The 26,574-nt window shown below is 46.2% G+C and overlaps 1 protein-coding gene across 1 annotated transcript in view; it reads left to right on the forward strand.

The window, feature by feature from the left end:
- LOC142314091 (fibrillin-2-like) overlaps nt 1-26,574 on the forward strand; it is a 272,627-nt gene that overhangs the window by 176,985 nt on the left and 69,068 nt on the right. Inside the window, exons 9-11 of the mRNA XM_075352444.1 lie at nt 21,317-21,469; nt 23,159-23,353; nt 23,672-23,815. Coding sequence (XP_075208559.1) covers nt 21,317-21,469; nt 23,159-23,353; nt 23,672-23,815 — 492 coding nt within the window. The remainder of the gene's footprint in view (nt 1-21,316; nt 21,470-23,158; nt 23,354-23,671; nt 23,816-26,574) is intronic.

Here is a 26,574-nt window from a genome sequence, read left to right on the forward strand (position 1 = left end):
CACCTGGCATAACATTGTATCAGTTTTGTCTGGAGTAAATTCTATGCAAAAATTGAAAACTTCTGTCTAAATATGCATATTGCTTTAAAAAATAATTGTTTTTACTATGCCCAAAACTCATAATGTGTAATTTTAGATAGACGTAACATTTTGGCAGTGTGTCATACTTGCGAATGAGTAAAACTCAGGAAGGAAGAGCGACATAGCCAAAAACGAATGCAGTCTCTTTTCTTATAAATCACACTCCTACAGTGCTATCACTTACTAAGTATTGAGTATTGAGCATACTTTAAGTCTCCAGGTTTTAGATTAACCCCGCTGGTGATATTCACTTTCCATTAGATTTCTGGCTATAATGATTATATTCAGGAATTTTTAGGCAGTACCACAATCCTGGCACTAATTATTGTGATGTCACTGTGACTTCAGACTACCCCCTTTCCTGCAGAGGCAAAATGAAAGCAGCAAAAGTCTAAAACGCTTCCTATACTGTGCTGATGCCAAGTGAATGGATTAGGCAGGCACAGAGGTGATATCACTCCCCAGAGTCTATACTGCTCGGAAGCTAGAAGCCGGAGAATAGGGTTATTTATACTTTTTGTTGTTTTTTTGACCCATCATTGCTTAATTTATCTACTGGAAGCCAAGAAAGTCTTTCCAGCACTTAGTATTCATATATGCATTAAAATACAAGTAAAAAGGAAGCTATCATCAGAAAGTAACCTACTTTTTAGGTTTTTTATTACAATATACCGTATAAACACTGGAGATCAAAATGAGAGAGCAACACACAATTTCCTAAATATTAAGAGTCATATGTGATTATATCATAACTAGAGTTGAGCGCGGTTCGTGGTTCGTGGTTCTCCAGTTCTAGGCTCGAGTGATTTTGGGGCCTGTTCTAGATCGAACTAGAACTCGAGCTTTTTGCAAAAGCTCGATAGTTCTAGAAACGTTCGAGAACGGTTCTAGCAGCAAAAAACTAGCTAAATCATAGCTTGGTTTCTGCTGTAATAGTGTAAGTCACTCTGTGAATCACACTATTATCACATTTCAGTGTATAGTGTGCGTGAACAGCGCCTTCAGATCACTGATCGCCATTTTTTTTTTTTTTCTTGTCTTCCTTCCCTAAGCGCGCGCGTCTTGTGGGGCGGGCCAGCATGTCAGCCAATCCCAGACACACACACAGCTAAGTGGACTTTGAGCCAGAGAAGCAACGGCATGTGTGATAGGATGTCCATGTCACATGTCCCTGCATTATAAAACCGGACATTTTCTTCCAGGACGCCATTATCTGCCTTCTGCGTCTTTGGTGTCAGACATCACTGTCGCAGCTCCGTCCGCCTCCTGAGTCCTATCGCCGATACAGCTGTATGCGCTGCATACACAGCGTTAGACAGCTTAGGGAGAGCACTTTATAGCAGTCCTTTTAAGGGCTCAAACCGGCAGGGTCAGAGAGCCATAGGTGACAGGTCCTGAAAACAGCAACAGCGTCTGTGTAGCCAAGGTCAGGGATTTCCTCCCTGCATTTCACCATTAGGAGGGAATAGAAAGGCAGGCTTCCATTCCTCTACCCAGAGCCCCACAATCCTGCCACTGTACCCTCTTGTCCTCTGCACACTCCAACTCATTATAACTAAGCCATTATACTAGCAAACACTCAGTGTACCTAGTGGCATCCTAAACGTGGCTATTGGACTTTTGTCTATTCACACTATTGGAACGATATTTGCAGCACGTCTGCCTGCATTGCACACTCAAACTTTTTTAAACTCAGCCATTATACTAGCAAACACTCAGTGTACCTAGTGGCATCCTAAACGTGGCTATTGTACTTTTGTCTATTCACACTACTGCAAATCTATGTGCAGCACCTCTGCATGACAACCTCCTGCTCTGTTTTTAATAAGCTATAATGATAGCACAAAATACTGCCATTTAGTGGCATCATAGAACTGGATGTTGTATTTCATTATTGTCCCACTGGTGCCAAGCTATTTCTAGCACCTCTACATCACACCCTCATGCACATTTTGCTACGCTAATGTTATAGCAAACTCATGGAATTCATTGCTGCATTTCATAATTCGGAGGGATAGAAAGTCAGGCTTCCTTTAGCTTTTCCTTCTGTTCATAGACAGCATCTCCAAGAGCAATTTCCCCTCCACGTCTAAGTGTGGAGAGGCAGCTAGTGCGCATGCGTGTGCCGATGTACCCCAGCTGCAGCATAATTACAGTGTTTCGCGTAGTGAGTATGCTCAGCCTGACTGTGTTATTCCTGACGCTAAGTCTTCTTTTCGGGATACAGCGCATGCTCCCACACTAAGTGTGAAAAGCCTCTTTGCACAGGTGCTTGCATTCCGTGCCGGGTCTAAGTCCTGTTTTGTGCCTAGACACCATGCTAAAGCTGATAGTCTTTTTTCAGAGACTGTATTTCATGCTACTGAGCATGCTCAGGCACTTCCTGCATCTGAGACTAGGTCCGGTAATGAACTCTTTGGCCCTGGCCCTGATGTGGGGGTCCCATATAGACCACAGGGCATCAGGTGTCCTCCCAAATGGCTTGCAGAGGCCCACACCTATGACTTGTCACCGCATTATTGATGGTCAGACGATGACTGGTGAGGTGTTTGGGTCATGGCAGCCATGAGGTCATCATTGAAGTTGCGTTTCCAAATAGGACGCTAGTTATGCCACTCATGACGTGTCACTCTACTTTTGTCTCCAGGAGGTGCATTGTGGTTCACCCTTGTTTGGGGCGGACCCAGATTATAAAAGGGGCTGGAGCCAACAAGGAGGTGCGCAGTCTTCTATTATGCTCCGAAAGAGCACACCTCCATGTGTTGAACCCATTGCGGCTTTAGGCCAGAGGTAGGCAGGGATAGGGTGGTGGATGCTGGCCACCACCACAGTTGGTAACGCAGAACGGTTAAGACCAGCTCCTGTCCTACCAGTCCTGCTTGTGCAGCCCAGTGGCATTAACAGGCCTGCTGCTGCTGATGCGCCTGCTGTCCACAGGTGTGGCCCCTACGCACACGGTCAGCGTACTCAATGGCCCCTGTGTTGTTAACAGTGAGTTCCTGGGCTGGGTGGGCATGTGGACCCTGTGACGCTAACAGGGCTCACAGTCTCCAGATCCGAATGGCGTCTAACTCGGTTCAGGCTACTATTAGTTTCATAGCCACACAGCTCTGTATCCTCCACCAAACCTTCCAGTTGCCAACCTCTCCTTTTCCAACTGGGAGCACGGTGGACACTGACTGCTGATGGGGATATATACCTTTCTCTTTCTTTTCTTATTAATTTTCGTTATATAGCGGTCACAGATTATATACCACTTTATCCAAATCTGCCAGTCCCACTGTAACAGATGGTGTTTCTTCAGCAAATGTTACAGTTGCTTAACCACCAAATCCACGGACCAAAACTTTTTTCCCCTTTCCAACACACCTGTTCCCCTTTCCAACAGCATCTGTCCTTTTTCAACTCATTTTGGGATATGACCAAAAGTGCAACTGTGCAGGGACACCGTACTCAACGCCATCTCAGCACAGCAGCCATCCCTCGGTCCCTCCGATGTGGACAAGTAAAAGACCATTTCCTCCTATCCATGACAAAGAGTTGTGATTCACTCTGTGCAGCACTGGTGTTTAGTGGAAAAGTAGATCTAAGATTGCGTACCACATTCTGCAGATACTCCTGTATACGTGCGTCCATTTCTATGGCAGGAATTAGTTCGCCAAATTTTGTCTTGTACCGGGGATCTAACAGTGTGGCAACCCAGTATTCAGGATTACTTCAAATTCATACAATCCGAGGGTCATGTAGGTAGTGCAGCAAGAAGGCGCTCATGTGTCTTGTGCATCCAGGAGGACCAAGTCCTTGGTGTGTTGGTGGCAGAGAGGTGAGAATCGTGCCTCCTTCCTCTGCCCTCTCCCCACAACCTCGCACAACCGAAATGTGAGCAAGCTCTCACTCATCTGCTGAGTCTTCCATGCCCATCGCCAGTTCGTCCTCCATTTCTTCATGGGCTCCTGCACTTTCATCAACACTTTTTGCTGATGCTATGCGCCCTTGTTAATCCCTCTCCCTCACCATGACTGCCGCATAGGTGCCGCTGACCATCTGGACCTCGTAGATCTTGTTATCCCTTCCGCATATGACTCCTCCTTTTCTTCCTCCCCTTCCTCTTGTCCCAACACCTGACTCCGAATAATAATTACAGTGTGCTCCATCATGTAGATGACCAGAATTGTCACGCTGAGAATGACATTGCCAGTGCTAAACATCTTCGTCGACATTTGTGAACTGTGTAGCAGGGTGCATAGGTCCTTGATCTGACACCACTCCAGCAGCGTGATCTGCACCACCTCTTGATCAAGTTATCCCAGGATATATGTCATACCGTATTTCAGCAGGGCTCTGCGGTGCTGCCACACACGCTGCAACATGTGCAGATTCCAATTCCTGCGTGTCGGAACATCGCATTTCCGGCGTTTAACTGCCAGACCCTAAGACTTCCGGAGTGATGAAAGTTGTTGAGCTGCTGTGTGCGCACGATGGAAGTGAGCACATAGCGAGCGTGCACGCTGCACAAGGCCATGTAGGCCGTGATGGTGTTTTAAAAATTGCTGGAGAATTCGGTTCAACACGTGAGCTATACAAGGCACGTGTGTCACATTGCCCTGAGGATGGCCCGCAGCCAGGTTTGCATCATTGCCGCACACGGCTGTTAAGTCACCAACGGAGTCCGCTCCGTCAATTTGTACTCCGGTCGCCAGGTGACAACGTGTTCCTTTCATGAATAGTGCTGATGATGGGAGAGTAGTCGATGCCAGCGGCGCAGGTGGACGCAGGTTATGCTCACCCACTGGGCTGCATTACCTTGACAGATGCAGAATCTCTGGCTGAATGTAGCTGGTGGGTATCTCACAGATGAAATACCATCATTCAGCTACAACCAATGGGAAGACACCACACCCTTTTTTATGCCCATCCTGTCTGCAGACCACTGCCAGACATAGCTATGAACCTCTGGTTAATTTTACCCCCAGTTCAGTTTTATGATTTTGTGTGCTTGTTACCTGACTACTTTTCCTGCTTGCTGTTTATGTACCTTGTTGGCCGATCCGCATTTCACCTCTGCTTGTTTTCTGATTAAGTCCTGGCCGTCCCATTGTGTTCCTGTTCCTCAATTAATGTTTTGACCCTGCCTGACTACTATTCTCTGGAATAGCGGTGTGACTCACATTTCCCATACATTTCAAAGTAAAACTTTGACCGCCTGATGGCATTGAGCTCTGCTGCCAGCATAGTAAGGAGGTGTGTGGTAGTCCTTGTGCGCAGTTGCAAGGAAGGGTGGCCTGACCACACAGGGTTTGCGCCAAGGTGGAGGACCCACACGAGGTTGAAGAGGCAGAAGCAGTGTATTAACTTCTACATACAGAAGAAGGATTGAAACAACTCGTGGGGATGGCAAGACTTGTACAGCAGACCCTTCTCCATCTCTCACCATAGTTTGCCAGTGCCCAGTCAGTGACATGTAATGACCCTGTCTATGCTTACTGGTCCAAGTATCTGTGTTGAAATGCACCCTGTCGCACACAGATTTTCTCAAGGAAGTGGTGATGTTGTGTGCGACATGCTGGTGTAGCGCGGGCATACTTTTCTTGGAGAAGCAGTGGTGATTGGGCATCTGGTACTGGGGCACAGCGACAGACATAAGGTCTGTAAAATCCTGTGTGTCCACTAGGCGTAAAGGCAGCATTTCGGTAGCCAACAGCTTACAGAGGGATAGAGTCAACCACTTAGCTTTGTCATGGGTCGCAGTAAGTGGCCTTTTATTTGAGCACATCTGAGGGACAGAGATCTGGCTGCTGTCTGTAGACGGTGTTGAGTAGGGTGTCCCTGGAAAAATGCAGGTTTGTGAGGAAAGTGCAGGCGGAGACATGATGTTGCCTTCATCTTGCCTTCAGATCTGTTCATCTTGTATCATTTTTAAAAAACACAGCAAGCAAGGGTTACTCCAAGCGGAGTCTACCTTTTTTCCAAAAATTGGGCACACAGACACCCCATCAGTGGCAGCACTTGTGCCCTAGTTGCAAACAGGATGTTTTGATTTGCATCAAGCACATTCAAAAATACGCCATAATTAACCGTCCCCAGCATGACACCGGGGTAGGTAGATAAAGTCTTTGCTGAACCATGACTTGGTCATCTTGGCTCCTTTTAAAAACAATGTAAGCAAGGGTTACTCAAAGCGGAGCCTCCCTTTTTTCCAAAAATTGTGCCCCACACACACCCACCCATTCAGTGGCAGCAGTTGTGCCATAGTTGTACACTTCACAGCTAGATTTGCATCAAGCACATTCCAAATCCACAAGCATTTACTCTCCCCAGGATGACACAGGGGTTGTAAATTCCTTCTGGATCCATGACTTGTTAATTTTGATGAACGTCAGTCTGTCCACATTGTCACTGGACAGACGCGTGCGCTTATCTGTCAGCACACACCCAGCAGCACTGAAGACACGTTCAGAGACAACGCTGGCAGCTGTACACGACAAAATCTCCAAGGCGTAACTGGATAGCTCTGGCCATTTTTCTAGATTTGAAGCCCAAAATGAGCAAGGCTCTATTTGCAAAGTCATGGCATCGATGTTCATTTGTAGATACTCCTGTATCATCCTCTCCAGCCGTTGACTATGTGTCAGACTTGTTGTCTCTGGTGGCCTTGCAAAGGAGGGTCTAAAAAAATTATGAAAAGATTCCATTAAATTGCTGTTACCAGCACCAGATACGGTCCTACGGGTACGTGTAGACTGTTGAAGATGACGAGACCGTCCCATGTTTGTCAAGTTACAACTGGGAGATTCCCTCCCTGCACCTGCACGGTTGTTTGGTGGAAAAGCGGATCTAAGATCGAGTAACAGCTTCTGCTGATACTCCTGCATAAGTGCGTCCCTTTCTATGGCTGGAATTATGTCACAAAATTTGGACTTGTACCGGGGATCTAATAGTGTGGCAAGCCAGTAGTCATCATCACTTCTAATTTTGACAATACGAGGGTCATGTTGGAGGTAGTGCAACAAGAAGGCACTCATGTGTCTTGCGCAGCCATGCGGACCATGTCCACGCTGTGTTTGTGGCATAGAGGTGCTAACCGTTCTTTCTTCCTCTGACATCTCCCCCCAACCTCTTTCAACTGAAATTTGACCAAGGTCCCCCTCATCTGCTGAGTCTTCCATGTCCATGGACAGTTCGTCCTCCATATCTTCATGTCCTCCTGCACCTTCCTCAACATCTCGCCTGCTACCATGCGCCCTTGTTGATCCCTGTCCCCCATGGTCCCATGCCTGCCGTGTTGGTGATGATGAACGTCTGGACCTTGGTGATGTTGGTGTGTCTTGCGCATATGAATCCTCCTGTAGTTCCTCCCCTTCCTGTTGTCCCACCCCCTGACTCCGAATAGTGTTTAGCGTGTGCTCCAGCATGTAAATGACTGGAATCGTCATGCTGATAATGGCATTGTCAGCGCTAAACATATTCGTCGCCATGTCGAAACTGTGCAGAAGGGTGCCTAGGTCCTTGATCTGAGACCACTCCATCAGGGTGATCTGCCCCACCTCTGCATCTCGTTGGCCCAGGCTATACGTCATGACGTATTGCACCAGGGCTCTGCGGTGCTGCCACAGTCGCTGTAACATGTGGAGAGTTGAATTCCAGCGTGTCGCCACATCGCATTTCAGGCGATGAACCGGCAGGCCGAAAGACTTCTGGAGCGATGCAAGTCGCTCAGCTGCGGTGCTTGAACGGCGGAAGTGAGCAGACAGTTTTCGTGCCCTGTTCAGAAGGCCATCTAGGCCGGGATAGTGTGTTAAAAATTGCTGGACGACAAGGTTCAACACGTGAGCCATACAAGGTACGTGTGTCACCTTGCCCAGGCGAAGGGCCGCACCCAGGTTTGCAGCATTGTCGCACACGGCCTTACCAGGCTGCAGGTTGAGTGGAGACAACCATTTATTAAACTCGGACCGCAGAGCTGACCACAACTCCTCAGCTGTGTGACTCTTATTCCCAAGACATGTCAAGCTAAAGACCGCCTGATGCCGTTGCGCTCTGCTGCCAGCATAGTAATGAGGGGTGCGTGATTCCTTCTGCGCAGTGAGAATGCTGGTGGCCTGACCAGGCAGGCTTGGGGCGGAGGTGGAGGACCCAGATGAGGTGGAGGATGCAGAAGCAGTGGCGGAACTTGGACAGACAGAGGATTGACACACAACTCGTGGGGACGGCAAGACTTGTGCAGCAGACCCTTCACCATCAATCACCATAGTTACCCAGTGGCCAGTCAGCGACATGTAACGTCCCTGTCCATGCTTACTGGTCCAAGTATCTGTGGTGAAATGCACCCGTTCACACACAGAGTTTCTCAAGGAAGCGGTGATGTTGTGTGTGACATGCTGTTGTAGCGCGGGCACACCTTTCTTAGAGAAGTAGTGGCGACTAGGCATCTGGTACTGGGGCACAGCGACAGACATAAGGTCTCTAAAATCCTGTGTGTCCACTAGGCGGAAAGGCAGCATTTCGGTAGCCAACAGATTACAGAGGGATAGAGTCAACCTCTTAGCTTTGTCATGGGTCGCACGAAGTGGCCTTTTATTTCACCACATCTGAGGGACAGAGATCTGGCTGCTGTGTGTAGACGGTGTTGAGTAGGGTGTCCCTTGAAAAATGCAGGTTTGTGAGGAAAGTGCAGGCGGAGACATGATGTTGCCTTCATCCAACGTTGGTGCTATCGATGTTTGAGAGAGCTGTACACAATCACTTGTTTCCCCTTCCAAACCAACTGACGACCTACCAAGCAAACTGCCTGTTGCGGTTACAGTGGTGGAAGTTGTGGGTGGAAAAACAGGTGTGACAGCTGTCCCCACAGTCCTAGAAGATGACGAGCGCGCGGATGCACTGGAAGGGGCAGGCGGTGGATGGTTGGCTCCGCTAGGCCGCATTGCAGCACGGTGAGCTTCCCACCAGGCCATATGATATTTATTCATGTGAGGATTCATGGAAGAAGTTGTCAAACTGCTGAGGTTTTGACCTCTAGTAAGATAACCATGCCAAATGTTACAGATCACATAATTTGGGCGATCTTTTTTTATGTCAAAAAAGGACCAGGCTAGGCAAGGCTTAGAGGCCATGCGACCTGTTGATCCACCCCGAATAATGCTCAGAGGCAGAGTGGTGGCTGAGGATGCAGTTGTAGACGTGCTACCAGTGCTCCGACTGTGTCCAGGAAGGCGCAAGGTTACTTCGACGTCGGTTGCATCCTCCTCCACCGCCTCTGTTGACCTCCTCGAGTGTCTTACTGTGGGTTGACAGTAGGTGGGATCTAGAACTTCATCATCAATTGTTGTGTTTGCACTCCCCTCCCCCTCAGACCGAGCCTCTTCTTGCCCTGACCGAATATTTAAGTTGTCATCCCAATCGGGTATCTGCGTCTCATCTTCATCAGTATGTTCCTCATTGTCTATAACCACAGTTGTTGGAAAGGCAGCATTTTGGTAGCCAACAGTTTGCAGATGATGAAAGTCAACCTCCAAGCCATGTCATGCCCTTCTAAAAGCATGTAAAACACAGCGAGGGGACTCCAACCACAGTCTCCCTCGTTTCCACTAACTGGGCCACACACACCCCACTTGACTGGCATCGGTTGAGCCCCCTTTTGAAAAAGAAAAAGATGCTTTGCATGAAGCACTCTCAAAAATACGCGTGCCTTTCCCGTCCCCTGGCTGACCCAGGGGAAGAAAAGTCCTCTGAGAGCCATGACTTGTTCATCTTGGTTCTTTTAGAGACACAGCGAGGGGACTCCAACCACAGTCTCCCTCGTTTCCACTAAATGGGCCACACACACCCCTCTTGACTGACATCAGTTGATGCCCCTTTTCAAAATGAAAAAGATGCTTTGCATGAAGCACTCTCAAAAATACGCTTGCCTTTCCCGTCCCCTGGCTGACCCAGGGGAAGAAAAGTCCTCTGAGAGCCATGACTTGTTCATCTTGGTTCTTTTAGAGACACAGCGAGGGGACTCCAACCACAGTCTCCCTCGTTTCCACTAAATGGGCCACACACACCCCACTTGACTGGCATCGGTTGAGCCCCCTTTTGAAAAAGAAAAAGATGCTTTGCATGAAGCACTCTCAAAAATACGCGTGCCTTTCCCGTCCCCTGGCTGACCCAGGGGAAGAAAAGTCCCCTGAGAGCCATGACTTGTTCATCTTGGTTCTTTTAGAGACACAGCGAGGGGACTCCAACCACAGTCTCCCTCGTTTCCACTAACTGGGCCACACACACCCCACTTGACTGGCATCGGTTGAGCCCCCTTTTGAAAAAGAAAAAGATGCTTTGCATGAAGCACTCTCAAAAATACGCGTGCCTTTCCCGTCCCCTGGCTGACCCAGGGGAAGAAAAGTCCTCTGAGAGCCATGACTTGTTCATCTTGGTTCTTTTAGAGACACAGCGAGGGGACTCCAACCACAGTCTCCCTCGTTTCCACTAAATGGGCCACACACACCCCTCTTGACTGACATCAGTTGATGCCTCTTTTCAAAATGAAAAAGATGCTTTGCATGAAGCACTCTCAAAAATACGCGTGCCTTTCCCGTCCCCTGGCCGACCCAGGGGAAGAAAAGTCCTCTGAGAGCCATGACTTGTTCATCTTGGTTCTTTTAGAGACACAGCGAGGGGACTCCAACCACAGTCTCCCTCGTTTCCACTAACTGGGCCACACACACCCCACTTGACTGGCATCGGTTGAGCCCCCTTTTGAAAAAGAAAAAGATGCTTTGCATGAAGCACTCTCAAAAATACGCGTGCCTTTCCCGTCCCCTGGCTGACCCAGGGGAAGAAAAGTCCTCTGAGAGCCATGACTTGTTCATCTTGGTTCTTTTACAGACACAGCGAGGGGACTCCAACCACAGTCTCCCTCGTTTCCACTAAATGGGCCACACACACCCCTCTTGACTGACATCAGTTGATGCCCCTTTTCAAAATGAAAAAGATGCTTTGCATGAAGCACTCTCAAAAATACGCTTGCCTTTCCCGTCCCCTGGCTGACCCAGGGGAAGAAAAGTCCTCTGAGAGCCATGACTTGTTCATCTTGGTTCTTTTAGAGACACAGCGAGGGGACTCCAACCACAGTCTCCCTCGTTTCCACTAAATGGGCCACACACACCCCTCTTGACTGACATCAGTTGATGCCCCTTTTCAAAATGAAAAAGATGCTTTGCATGAAGCACTCTCAAAAATACGCGTGCCTTTCCCGTCCCCTGGCTGACCCAGGGGAAGAAAAGTCCTCTGATAGCCATGACTTGTTCATCTTGGTTCTTTTAGAGACACAGCGAGGGGACTCCAACCACAGTCTCCCTCGTTTCCACTAACTGGGCCACACACACCCCACTTGACTGGCATCGGTTGAGCCCCCTTTTGAAAAAGAAAAAGATGCTTTGCATGAAGCACTCTCAAAAATACGCGTGCCTTTCCCGTCCCCTGGCTGACCCAGGGGAAGAAAAGTCCTCTGAGAGCCATGACTTGTTCATCTTGGTTCTTTTAGAGACACAGCGAGGGGACTCCAACCACAGTCTCCCTCGTTTCCACTAAATGGGCCACACACACCCCTCTTGACTGACATCAGTTGATGCCCCTTTTCAAAATGAAAAAGATGCTTTGCATGAAGCACTCTCAAAAATACGCGTGCCTTTCCCGTCCTCTGGCTGACCCAGGGGAAGAAAAGTCCTCTGAGAGCCATGACTTGTTCATCTTGGTTCTTTTAGAGACACAGCGAGGGGACTCCAACCACAGTCTCCCTCGTTTCCACTAACTGGGCCACACACACCCCACTTGACTGGCATCGGTTGAGCCCCCTTTTGAAAAAGAAAAAGATGCTTTGCATGAAGCACTCTCAAAAATACGCGTGCCTTTCCCGTCCCCTGGCTGACCCAGGGGAAGAAAAGTCCTCTGAGAGCCATGACTTGTTCATCTTGGTTCTTTTAGAGACACAGCGAGGGGACTCCAACCACAGTCTCCCTCGTTTCCACTAAATGGGCCACACACACCCCTCTTGACTGACATCAGTTGATGCCCCTTTTCAAAATGAAAAAGATGCTTTGCATGAAGCACTCTCAAAAATACGCGTGCCTTTCCCGTCCCCTGGCTGACCCAGGGGAAGAAAAGTCCTCAGAGCCATGACTTGTTCATCTTGGTTCTTTTAGAAACACAGCGAGGGGACTCCAACCACAGTCTCCCTCGTTGCCACTAACTGGGCCACACACACCCCACTTGACTGGCATCGGTTGAGCCCCCTTTTGAAAAAGAAAAAGATGCTTTGCATGAAGCACTCTCAAAAATACGCGTGCCTTTCCCGTCCCCTGGCTGACCCAGGGGAAGAAAAGTCCTCTGAGAGCCATGATTTGTTCATTTTGGTTCTTTTAGAAACACAGCGAGGGGACTCCAACCACAGTCTCCCTCGTTGCCACTAATTGGGCCACACACACCCCACTTGACTGACATCAGTTGATGCCCCTTTTCAAAATGAAAAAGATGCTTTGCATGAAGCACTCTCAAAAATACGCGTGCCTTTCCCGTCCCCTGGCTGACCCAGGGGAAGAAAAGTCCTCTGAGAGCCATGACTTGTTCATCTTGGTTCTTTTAGAAACACAGCGAGGGGACTCCAACCACAGTCTCCCTCGTTTCCACTAACTGGGCCACACACACCCCACTTGACTGGCATCGGTTGAGCCCCCTTTTGAAAAAGAAAAAGATGCTTTGCATGAAGCACTCTCAAAAATACGCGTGCCTTTCCCGTCCCCTGGCTAACCCAGGGGAAGAAAAGTCCTCTGAGAGCCATGTCCACATTGTCAGTGGACAGACATGTGTGCTTATCTGCCAGCAGACCCCCAGCAGCACTGAAGACAGGTTCCGAGAGAACGCTGGCTGCAGGACACGACAAGATCCCCAAGGCGTACGTGGCGAGCTCAGGCAATTTATCAAGATTGGAAGCCTAAAATGAGCAGGGCTCAAGTTGCACAATAATGGAATCAATGTTTCCTTGCATATACTCATATATCTGTGTCTCCTCCTCTTTTTCCTTGTCCAGCTCTTTTGTTTTCACATGAGTATGTGTCCTTGTCACTTTCCCATGTGTTGTGAGTTGTTTGTCACCTTTTGGACACCTTTGAGGGTGTTTTCTAGGTGTTTTTCTGTGTTTGTGATTGCCTGCCATTGTTTCCTATTGGCTCGAGTTCGGTTCGTCGAACGTTCGACGAGCCGAACTCGAACGGGACCTCCGTTCGGCAAACCGACCTCGAGCCGAACCGGGACCGGTTCGCTCATCTCTAATCATAACATGAGTAAACTACCAGTATTTTAAACTTACTTCATGAATTGAATTTATTGTAAAGCACATAATAACAATATAAATGAGATAAATGAAAAAGAACAAGGATCAAAATTAGAGAACACTTTCCGATACCTGCAAGTTATTGGTGTTAATCTGGCACCTGGTGCTAATTTCCTTAATTATCTGACAAACCCTATGTAAAGGCCGCTTTACATGCTACGATATCGTGACTGATATCGCTAGCGTGCAAACCCGCCCCCATCGGTTGTGCGTCACGGGCAAATCGCTGCCCGTGGCGCACAACATTGCGCGGACCCGTAACACTACTTACCTGCCTAGCGACATCGCTGTGACTGGCGAACCGCCTCCTTTCTAAGGGGGCGGTTCGTTCAGTGTCACAGCGACGTCACAGCAGCGTCACTGAACCGCCGCCCAATAGAAGCGGAGGGGCGGAGATGAGCGGGACGTAACATCCCGCCCACCTCCTTCCTTCCTCATTGCCGGTGGACACAGGTAAGGTGAGGTTCCTCGTTCCTGCGGTGTCACACATAGCGATGTGTGCTGCCGCAGCAACGAGGAACTGCATCGCTAGCTGCAGCAGCAGTGATAATCGAGATTAGGGGGGCATGTCACCGATGAGCGATTTTTTTACGTTTTTGCGACGATTCAAAATCGCTCATAGGTGTCACACATAACGACATCGCTAAAGCGGCCGGATGTGCGTGACAAATTCCGTGACCCCAACGAGATCGCTTGAGCGATGTCGCAGCGTGTAAAGGGGCCTTAAGGCTAGTTTCACACATCCGGCTTTTCGCCAGTTTGCCGGATTCAGCGCACGCTAGTACAGTGTATACAGTACAATGGCAGCGCGACAAGCGCCGGTCACATGCTGTCATGTGACCGGAGTATGTGACCTGGAAGTTGCGGCGCTGCCATTGTACCGTATACACTGTACTGACGTATACCGAATCCGGCAAACCGGCGAAAAGCCAGATGTGTGAAACGACCCTAACTGGCAGCCTAACTTTCCAGTTTGCACTGACTTTGCAAAAGTGGTGTATATACCGCCCCGCGGCCTCTCCTGCGGCCGCCGAGCCGCTCGGGTCCGTGCTCGTGTACTGCGGGTGGTGGCTCGAGCCTCTCACGGACCCAGGGGTCATGTCGCTCTTAAAGGGGTAGTGGCGATGCACGCAGGGGTTCGGGTGGTTGGTTGGTGGAATTGGTAAAGTTCATGACGCCACCCACGGGTTGTGGTGATTGTATGGTGGACACCACCGCTGCCGTTGACTAGGCCTCCCGGGGACGGTGTTATGCAGCTCGGTGTTAACCCCTCCGTGGGCAGGGGCAATGGTCCCGGGGGTCCACGGGAAGGTGCTGGGGCGAGGGAGCGTGGGCGTACTGGACGCGGGTGCGGTGTAGTGCAGTGCGCGGCCTGAAGGCGCTGGTGTACTCACTCTGACACAAGATACTAGAGTCTCTGGTAAACCAAACGGCAGAATGGACAGGGCCCGCATCCGGCTGCAGTGTTCTCCCTGGACGGGTTGGTGATGGCTGTCGTTTCCCTGCACCTATGTTATGTAGATGTCGACTCCTGTGCCTGGACACTGGTAGTCCGCTCCCCGGCGTGTAAGTGTCGTAGGATCCCGTTTGCCCGCAGACGCTGGCCCTTTGGATCTCTTGCCCTTGGCGGTGGCACTTATCCTGGATGGCTGGGCTGTTGCCTTCAATCGGGACTTGGGTGGGAATGAACCCCTGAGGTCCACACCGCAATCAGTGAATTTGACTATTAGGGCAGCTACTAGCCTAGTCGGGGCCTGAATACCCTGCCTGGTGCTTGGCTTCCAATCAGCTCCCCGGTTTGGCACCGGCGGGCCACCGCCCGACCCCGGTCCTACGGTTCCACCGACCGTACTCCCAACTCCTGCAGATGGCCACCACCGTCTGCCGACCTTGCTGGAGGTGCCTGGGCTCTGACCCAGACACCTAGCAGTTCCACTGGCGGGCCTGGTTCTGTCCTTTCTCCTCTACTGTCACTGGCAGCTCCCACTGAACTGAAACTCAACTGCCGTGTTTTCCCGCCTCCAGGCCTGTGAACTTCTTGGAGGGCGGAGTCAACCGCCTGGCTCCGCCCCACCTGGTGTGGCCATCAAGCCCGGAGGGTGGCAACAAGGATTTTTGTGTGACTGGTGAAGGGGTGTGTGTGGTGTTGTGTTTGTGACTACCTGGCTAGTCCAGGGCGTCACATGTACCACTCCAAAGTGACTGAAACCGTTCAGCTGCAAGTTGTCCAGAGGAAGGCCAAAGGAGTGACCCTATCAGCCATAACATGAGAAGTTGGTTGATTCAAGTCTATGATTTTGAGAATATTGGATCTTTACAACACCAAAAACTCTTTCAAGTCCTCCAAAAAGGCAGGTTGCCCTAGAAAGACAAATGCAAGAGAGAACTGGATAATGTGGAAAATCTCCATGGGTAATTGTTTCCACACTGCAGCTGAAATTGCTCGCCAGTTCAGCACTGAACAGAGTAAGGATTTGTCTCGTCATACAGTGTCATGACATTTAAGAGCATTTGGACTGAAAGCCCACTCTGCAGTGACCAAACCTCTCATTAGCAGAAAGAAGCAAAAGACTAGACAGAGCATGTTGTGTGGACAGAGGTGAAGTGGTCCACAGTTCATTTTAGTGATGAAAGCAATTTTAATTTAACATTTAAACATTATGTTCATCGACAAACTCTGGAAAGACTGAACCCAAAGTGTGTTAAGAAATCAGTGAAAGGTGGTTAAGGAAGTGTCATGGTTTGGGGAATGTTTTCTGCAGAAGCAGTTGGACCTCTCATACCATGGCAGAGTGATGCAAGTGTGTATCAGAACCTTTTTCAGCAACATGTGGTTCCTTACTTGCGTTCATTACTCAATTAGCCAGCAATTATTATACAGGACAATCCACCCTGTCACACAGCAAAATGGGTAAAGCAGTTCCTTAAAACAGAAAACATTGAAGCAATAAAACAATGAAATGGCTAGCTCAGAGTCCTGATCTAAACCCTAACAAAAACCTCAGGAAAATCCATGATGACAACGTTATGGCAAAGAAACCCATAACAAGAACTGTGTAAGAGACTGGAAGAAGAGTGGATCAAAATAGCACCAGATCAGTGTGAGAGAAAAGTGATATTATAGGAGGATAAGGCTGCACATCAAACTTAGATAATGGTATAATGCCTCAAGCATATGGAAAAATATTGGAATATACAATGAAAAATGCTACTTGCTAATTTGAACATGTGAATAATGAATTGCATACCTGCCATGAATATTAGGAAAAAGGAAATATTTAGCAATCGCATTGCTGAGAGAAAAGTGATGTCCTGTGGCCGCAGATGTGCTGAATTCATTCAAAGCAAAGGCCTGTACCCTTCCTACTGATTGGTGACTGTTGTTACCTTCAGAAAATGTACTTATAATCTTTCTCTGTTCTACAGTCATTGTTGTTCTCTAATAATGATCAGCATGTTTTAGGCAAAATAAAAGTTTTATGTTGATAAACTTTGGATCTTTTGTAAAACACTGTTCTGCTGGCATGGTGTACCCCTTACAAAAAACCTTCAAAAGTTGATCAATGTAGATTACATTATTTCTAAAAGAAAGCAAGTGATCATACATTGTTCTCTAATTTTTATCGCCAGTTTATACATCTGTGGCCAAAAGTGTTGGCACCCTTGAAAACATGTTTTGTTATACACATGTTTATTTCCTTTCCAACACAAAAAACACATGTAAAAAAAAGGCTTATTTCACACAAAACTCAAAAATGGTCCAGACAAAGTGTAGGTATCCTCAACTAAATATTTGGTTGCACACCCTTTGGAATAAAAGCATCAACAAGCTTCTTACACCTCTCAACCGGAATTTCGGACCACTCTTCTTTTGCAAACTGCTCCAGGTCTCTCATATTTAAAGGTGCCTTCTCCCAACAGCAATTTTAAGATCTCTCCACAGGTGTTCAGTGGGATTTATATACAGACCAATTGCTGCCACTTCAGAACTCTACAGACTATTTATATGGATACACCTAAATAAAATGGGAATGGTTCGTGATATCAACTTCCTGTTTGTGGCTCATTAGTATATGGGAGGGCGGAAACTTTTCAAGATGAGTTATGACCATGGCGGCCAGTTTGAAGTCGGCCATTTTGGATCCAACTTATTTTTTCCAACGGGAAGAGGGTCATGCAACATATAATATAATAATAATAATAATAATATAATCAAACTTATTGAGAAATTCACACAAAAAACAATGATGTGCTTGGTTTTAACATAACTTTATTTGTTCATTAGTTATTTACAATTTATGACCTGATTTATGACTTATAAAATGTGTTCAAAGTGCTGCCCATTGTGTTGGATTGTCAATGTAACCCTCTTCTCCCACTCTTGACACACTGATAGCATTTCTTCTGCAGTGTTGCTAGCACAGGCTTCCAGTATCCGTTATTTCAGATGCTGCACATCTTGCATCTTTACAGCATAGACAATTGTCTTCAGATGACCCTAAAAATAAAAGTCTAAGGGGGTCAGATTGGGAGACCTTGGTGGCCATTCAACTGGCCCTTGACCAATGACCAATCCACTTTCCAGGACACTGATCATGTAGGAATGCTCGGACTTGACACCCATAATGTGATGGTGCACCACAAGACAAGTGTACAAGATGTGCAGAATCTGAAACAACGGATACTGGAAGCCTGTGCTAGCATTTCTTCTGCAGTGTTGCTATCAGTGTGTCAAGAGTGTGAGAAGAGGGTTACATTGACAATCAAACACAATGGGCAGCACTTTGAACACATGTTATAAGTGGTCATAAAATGTAAATAACTAATGAACGAATAAAGTTACATTAAAACCAAGTACATCATGGTTTTTCTTGTGATATTACAATAAGTTTGATGTGTTACATGACCCTCTTCCCATTGGATAAAATAAAGTTGGATCCATTTTGAAAAGTTCCCCCTCTCCCATATACTAATGAGGAAGTTGATATCACCAACCATTCCCATTTTATTTAGGTGTATCCATATAAATGGTCCACCCTGTATTTTTACAAGTCATGTCTTATAATGTCCTCAAAAACTTTGCACACCACTGACGTCAGACTTAATGGGCGGTAATTACCAATTTAAAATATATATATATATACCTGTAACACAAAAACCTGATTTAAACAATAGGTCATTTTCTGATTATAGCTTTTCTTTTAAAGACAATGTCATAAATTCAATCTACTGTAATTAAATGATATAAATCCAATCTAGATATATACTCTAATTATCAATCTTGGAAGGAATGCAGTCCATAGAGATCATACAAAATGCCTTCTGGAATGTAAAATCATTGCAAGCTTCTCTCTTATAAAATAAGCCCTTGCAAGAAATGTCGTCCCGCAGTTATCAATATCCTCATGTAGATAGCTTTCACTCCTTATAGTAAAAAACAGACCTTCATCTATTTTACAGGCACAGAAATATCATACCTGTTTCATATAGTGAACGCGTCCGTTTTATACAACCTTTAACACCTGGTCTCTATTAAAATGTTTCTCAGTCTCCAAAGCCCACTCCTCAATGGCAGAAAGGCATTCCAGGTGGTGACTACATTCCATACACCTATTAAATTCCTCATATCCTAACCTTTTCCCTTGAGACAATAACCATGCACGTTAGTATGTTGTATTTCATTATTCCATGGTCTCTTTTATCAACAAATTATAATTTTCTTAAAATGGAACATCATGGTACACAAATAGTGATTTATGTTGATCGTCCAGGGTTTCATCCGTCAGTGGAACTGTTTAGACAATGCCCATCCTTTACTTCATAAATATACAGTATATGCCATCTAATACAATATATTAGAATCTGCCCAGATAATAATGGGTTTGTAGGCTAGAATATCTTTCAAAATGTAAAGGAGAACCCATTTTTCTTCATTTTATACAAGTAGTCCTCTGCCATCACTATGCCTCCACTATTGACATTTAAATACTAGGTGTATACACAATTTACTAGTATATGACGAAGCTATTTTAGCAAAATGAGGCAGCCTTGAAAATAAGAATGAGCTTATTTAATTAGGACCTGGAGTATATACAGTAAATGTATATAATGTCTATAAACTGACGCTCCTTATTTATGAAGTTGTGCACATCTCTTCATGAATATGGAGCGTCTGATAAGCAGTGAGCACCTCCGTGCTTTTGCACTATGAAAATTGGACATTATGTCCATGATTTTTAAATAAGTGGTCTAGAAAAAAAAAAATCAAGTCGGCATCCTTGTCATTAACATATCTGTAATATAAAATGTCTATGAAAATGTCTATGGCCACTTTTGCCAATTCTGCAGCATATGAAAAATGAATCTAATGCTGTTACTATTACCATTGCCTTCAATGTGAATTCAGATAGCATAGCCCCTCTCTTTGACCTCAGAACCTAAAGGCCCCATTACACGCAACGACATCGCTAACGAGATGCCGCTGGGGGTCACGGAATTCATGACACACATCCGGCCTCGTTAGCGACGTGGCTGCGTGTGACACGTGCAAGCGACCGCTAACGATCCCAAATACTCACCAAATCGTTGATTGTTGACACGTCGTTCATTTTAAAAATATCGTTGCTCGTTCTGGACTCAGGTTGTTCGTCGTTCCTGAGGCAGCACATATTGCTACATGTGACACCCCAGGAACGACGAACAACAGCGTTCCTGCGTCCTCCAGCAACGAGGTGGGAGTGACGTTTATGCGGCTGCTCTCCGCCCCTCCGCTTCTTTTGGTGGCCCGCTGTGTGACGTCGCTGTGACGCCGCACAAACCGCCCCCTTAGAAAAAAGATTTTTCGGCAGCCACAGCGACGTCGTTGGGAAGGTAAGTTCGTGTGAGGCGCACTAACGATATTGTTCGCCACGGGCAGCGATTTGCCCGTGACGCACAAACGACGGGGGCGGGTGCGATCGCTAGCAACATAGCTAGCAATGTCGCAGCGTGTAAAGCGGCTTTTAGGGCTAAGTGAGGGGCTATGCTGTCTAAATTCTGACGCTCAGATTACATTACTTTTAGCTTACAATGGTCTTTTGAAACCATTATTTCTTGAAATCACATTTAACATTCAACAGATAGTGGCGATCTGTGGTACATGTGATTTGCTTGAAAGGTCCTGTCACTTGACATGCACCTTACACAGGTAAAATAGGTGAATTATGACATCTCATACACAGTAACTAGCGGTCCAGCAGCACCTCCCTGCAGTAAAGTGCAGTACTACATCTACTGTATTGCTCTACCTTTGCCCAGCAGGTTAGGGCAATTCTATATTATTTTTGCTCTCCTCTATGACCGCTATACATGACACTTAAGAAACTCTATCCTCATTGTGCAAAATCATTTAAAGTTTTGAGCCACTATTTCATTTAAATTTGTTATATTTTTTTAATCATTTTTCTTATTTTATTACAAAACAAAGTCATTATTTAACAAAATCAAAACAATAATACTTGACATTTTTGTCAATTGTTGAAAAAAAATTTTTTTATGGCACATTCCATTTAATAAAAATCAGCTAAGAAGTGATACATATCCCAAAATGGTGTAACTCATCCCACAAAAAGAAAGCCCCTTTACATTAATGAAAAAATGAAAAATTATTTGATTTTCTTTTCAGGATAACAATTTTTGCTTTGATGGCATTCATAGATTATGGTCTCCCACACTGTATTAGAAACTGTCATATCTAAATTCTTATAGGAAAGAGAAGGTTTAGACTAGGCAACCCATTAACTGAGCTATAACAATCATAGTCGTCTGAATATTTTTTTATTTTGAATTAAAAAAAAGTTGAAAATCTATTAAACATTTCTTTTCCAGATCAGAGAACTGGAAGCTGTTTATCTGCATTAATTGGGGGTCGATGTGCTGGAGAACTTCCAGGCCAATACACTAAAGGACAATGTTGCTGTGATAATGGGCGATGCTGGGCATTAGGCCAGATCCCTGAGATGTGTCCGGTCAGAGGGAGCGGTAAGTTCTGTAGAACAAGAAATTTTTGAATACAGGACTGAGACCCTAAGTCATCCAAAAGTCACTAGTCGAACTAGCAATTCCATAAAATACAAAACTTTTACTTTATCCAGATGACCACTCCTCAAGACACATGATAAATGATTTTAATTATTTAAACAAAACCATTAGTATTATCCAAAGAAGAGCATTTTGTGTTATGATTCCGGGACCGAGGAAGATCAAAAAAATGCGGAATCCCAAATGGTAACAGAGTGGCTAGAATTTTAACAGATTGCAGACCTAATCCTGACACACAACTAGAAGTAGCAGTGGGATGAGCTTACAATGACCTAGTCGTCTCGACACAGCCGGACAACTAAATATTGTCACAGATAGAGATATAAGAAAGCTAATCTGCCTCAGAGTAGTCCACATAGATAGATAGCCCCCCCCCCACATGTAAAGGCTATGGTGATATAGAAAAACACAATACAAAGCTAGAAAAGACAGAAGACAGATTCAGCAAAGGTGAGCCCCAAACTATCTTTATAGGAAAGGATAGGAAGGAGCAATTGTCTGCAGTCGTAAAAAACCCTAATATATACCAGCACTTCTCACTTCTAATATGGAAAAATCCTGAGGTCACACAACCTCTCCCCCACTGTATCAGCACTCTGATGTTACTGGGATCCAAAAACACTAATACAGATGAGGGACTGAATTAATACCAAGCATGACAAACGCCATACCTTGCAGAATCATGGAGCTAAGTATACAGACACTCCCAGCAGGGAATGATGCCATTCCACCAAGAACTCTACACAGAAAAAATAGGCATCAATCATTGGTATCACAGCAGAAAAAACAACAAGAAAATGGAAAACAAACAGCAGAGGTACAAAGACCACTTATCTGAGAGGAGTTCTGGTAGTGAGCTACGCTGGTTACAGAATGTCTTTAATACACAGGAGACCATTAAGCACCAGCAAGTAACAAGAGAAAACTACTCAGTTAAATAGCCTAATCTGAGCCTGATTGCCAGTTCTCCACAGGTGTGTGGCTTTCATTTGACACATCAACTGCACCGCCAGCACTGACCACAAGAGGGAGCCCCAAACTGGAAAATGTATTCACAACAATTTTGTCATAAAAAGTTTAAAATCATTCTAGTAATATATTACATCTCCTAACTAATAATGTAGAATTCAATCAGTTCTTTTGTTTAAACCTTGAAGATATGATGAACTTAAAATAAGTATCCAGTAGGCTTCCCGGTTAAACAGAGCCCTTCTGCATCTCCCCCTTCCGACAGGGCAATTAACTCTTTCCACCCCAAAGAATTGAAAATTCATTAGATCATTTTCATGTTCTTGAGAAAGTGTCTGCAAACATCTTTCTCAAAGACCATGAAGGTGATCTAAAGAATTTTCTAGACTAGACTAGAGTAAGACTACTGGCATAAAGAATGCCACAGCTTGTCATGAATTAGACAAGCACATCTCCGTGCCACCCCAACTCTACCCATTTTGGTGGAGCTAGGCAAAACTGTTGGAAAAACACTAACATTGACAACATTTTAGCTCAACTCCTCTTCAGTAAAAGTTTTTCAAATTTATTCATGTCAGATTTTTTATATAAATTGAGGCCAATATCTTTTACAAGTCAAAGAAATTGCATTACTAACAGAATATTATGTAACATTTTTAGATGAATACCGAAGACTTTGTATTGAAAGCCTACCTCTAGGCCCTGCATACCCAGGAACCTATCCTGGAATTGGAATAGGTGGAGTTGGACCAGGAGTTAATGGTGGAACTGGACCTAATATATTTGGCCCTATTGGGGTTGGACCTAACGGCCAAGGACCAATATCTGGATTACCTAGCGTGGGCACAGAAATTGGTAAGATAAAAGTTTAGGAGAAAAGTTTTGATATTTATTAGACAATCTGTTAGCCATAAAGCTCAGAAAGCAATGGACAACTCTAGGCACAATATCAACATAAAAGAGTTTTGATAATATTATTAAACACGTACTTTACATTTTCTCAAGTTTAATGTCAGTTGGTTCCTTCATTATTGCTAATTATGCCTAAAACAAGATGTAGGAATATCCAGTGGGAAAAAATAAATCTGAGACAGAAAGGCCCAGAGAGAATAATGTGCAAAACAGATTCATTCTAGCCTCTTGTTTTTTGTGTAAACCTATTCTCTCCAATAGGAACAGCAACACTGAACCAGACTGGAGATATCTGCAAACACTTCACCAACTTGTGCCAGAATGGGCGTTGTATCCCCACACCATCCAGTTATCGATGTGAATGCAATATGGGTTATAAACAGGACAGCCGACTGGAATGTATAGGTGAGTTAAAAAAAAATCAATGCGAAAAATCATTTTATAGAGGCTACAGGTAAATGTAAAATTGGACAAGATGAAAAGATTCCATAACAAAAAATCAGTTTTATAAATCAGGTTTAGGCTGTATATCAATTAAGTTACCCTGCAGAAGACAGACTTAAGTTACTGTATATGCACAAGAACTTACTGAGTCAGCATTATGTGCTTCTAGCCTTAGATTAAAAAAAAAAAGATTTATAATTTTTATGGAGGCCAATGTAGATGATCAGAGAGATCCATTGCTAACTGTCAGATTTTCCTCAAATTTATAGGTCCTCAGGTATTTAGACATTTTGTGATTCGATTCGCCAGAATCCCACAAAAAAAGCCTGAGACCATGTCATACACTGCTGAAGACTCAATGAGCGGGCTATTGGAATCAGTTGTGGCTGTTTTACCATAATGCACGGTAGCTATTGTCGCGGGCAGGGAGGACGCCGTCGCTGCTGCGCTCTCGCTAACGCTCGGGTCCGGCGCTGCTGCAGCTGCTGCTGCTGCTTGGAGGCTTGAGCGGTGGGTCGGATCCGGGGACTCGAGCGGCGCTCCTCGCCCGTGAGTGAAAGGGGTGGTTGGTTTGGGAGATTTAGTCCGTGATGCCACCCACGGGTCGTGGTGAAGATAGGCACCACCGCTGCTGTTGACGGGGATCCCGGGAGCGATGGCAAGGAGCAGCTGTGATGTTGTTTTCTCCCTCCGTGGGTAGGGGTTGGTGGTCCCAGGGCCCGATGATGTGACGGGGAGGCAGGGTTGGTGAGGTGCAGGGTTGCAGGGACAGTGCGGCGCGGTGCCGGATGGCACGGGTGTACTCACTCAGCAAGAAAGGTACAAAGTCCTCGGTAAACCAAACGGCTGGATGGACGGGTCCTGCAGCCGACTGCAGTGCTTCTCCCCGGACAGGTGATGGCAGCTGTCTTTCCCTGCACCTTAATGTTATCTTTCTGACTACTATGGATTCCCAACGGTAGTCCGCTCCCCGGTGTATGGGTACCGGAGGAGGCCGTTTGCCCGCAGACGCTGGCCCTTGGGTCTCTAGCCTTAGGCGGTAGCTGTATACCCTCACAGTGTGGGCTGTTGCCTTCAATCGGGACTTTTGCTGTTGTGAAACCCCTGGGGTTCCAGTCACATTCGGATCTGACTATTGTCGGCGGCTCCAAGCCTGGTCGGGGTCCGATGGCCCTGCCTGTGTGTGCCGGCTTCACTTTGCTCCCCGGTCGTTACTGGCGGGCCGTCGCCCGTCCCCGGTCCTACGGTTCCGCGTTGCTCCACCACTCCTGCAGACGGCCACCATCGTCTGCTAACCTTGCTGTCAGTGCCTGGGCCACAAACCCAGACACCCAAGTGCTCACTCCTCTCACTTCAAACTCCTACACACTTCTGTCACTTTTCCCGCCTCCAGGCCTGTGAACTCCTTGGTGGGTAGGGCCAACCGCTTGGTTCCGCCCCACCTGGTGTGGACATCAGACACTGGAGGGAGGCAACAAGGATTTTTGTTTGGCTGGTGTCCCTGTCTAATGGGGGGTGGGGGGTGTTTGTATGTTATCTGTGACGACCTGGCTAGTCCAGGGCGCCACACTATCACATCACATAGTTTATAACAAACATTCAGGGGTGTCTATCACAGCCAGTATAAAAGATTAGTGCCAGCCAAGCAGCGCCATCTTAGAATATTACAGGCTAGGAATAGATGGTCAGAGCGCACAGCTCATTACACATAGGGATAGAAAAGAGCCTAATCTGATTGTGGTGTACTACTGCTGAAGTGTCTCAGTCTGTGAATAATAATCCAAAAATGTAAGTGATGTAAGGAGGTGCTGTATCTGTATTGTCAATGTGATTGTGAATTAATTGATCTGTGATATAGAGTACCTTAATAACAGCATCATTTTAATTCTTCACATACTGTAAACAAGAAGGGCATTTTAATACCATTGTGTCTTAATTGTGCTACTAAACAAAACCCCTGAAACCAAGGCTTGTGTGTCACAGAAGAATTTATTCAGCTCCATATTTTTAAAATGCAAATGAAAAATCTTCCCATTTTAGAAAATTAAACACAACTGTCTACCTCACACAGTGTGTGTTTTAAAAGAAATATATATATATATATATTGCTCACTTTGTTGTTCTAATAGTCCAATATTAGATCCGTACAACCACCCAAATATAAGCTGAAGGTTACCACTGGTTATCATCTCTTTTACTCTAGCCAGATAGAATGAGATCAATTAAACAAAAATGAAATTGTGTTTGTGTTAAAGAGCTAAAAATGGGTTCAGTACACTCCTAGGAGACTTCTGAGTCTAAAGGCCCCGTCACACGCAGCGATATCGCTAGCGTACCCGCCCCCGTTGTTTGTACGTCACGGGCAAATCGCTGCCCGGGGTGCACAATATCGTTCAGAGCTGTTACACGGACTTACCTGCCTAGCGATGTCACTGTTGGCGGTGAACCGCCTCCTTTCTAAGGGGGCGGTTCGTGCGGCGTCACAGCGGCGTCACTGAGCAGCCGCCTAATAGAAGCGGAGGGGCGGAGGGGCGGAGATGAGCGGCCGTAACATCCCGCCCACCTCCTTCCTTCCGCATTGGCGGCGGCCGCAGGTAACCTGTAGTTCGTTGTTCCCGAGACAGCACACATCGCTACGTTTGACACCGCGGGAACGACGAACTACCTGCGACCTCAGCAATCAACGATTTTTTGAAAATGAACGACGTGTCAATGATGGA

This window comes from Anomaloglossus baeobatrachus, chromosome 1 (genome assembly GCF_048569485.1).
Source record: "Anomaloglossus baeobatrachus isolate aAnoBae1 chromosome 1, aAnoBae1.hap1, whole genome shotgun sequence".
In the NCBI taxonomy this organism is placed as follows: Eukaryota; Metazoa; Chordata; class Amphibia; order Anura; family Aromobatidae; genus Anomaloglossus; species Anomaloglossus baeobatrachus.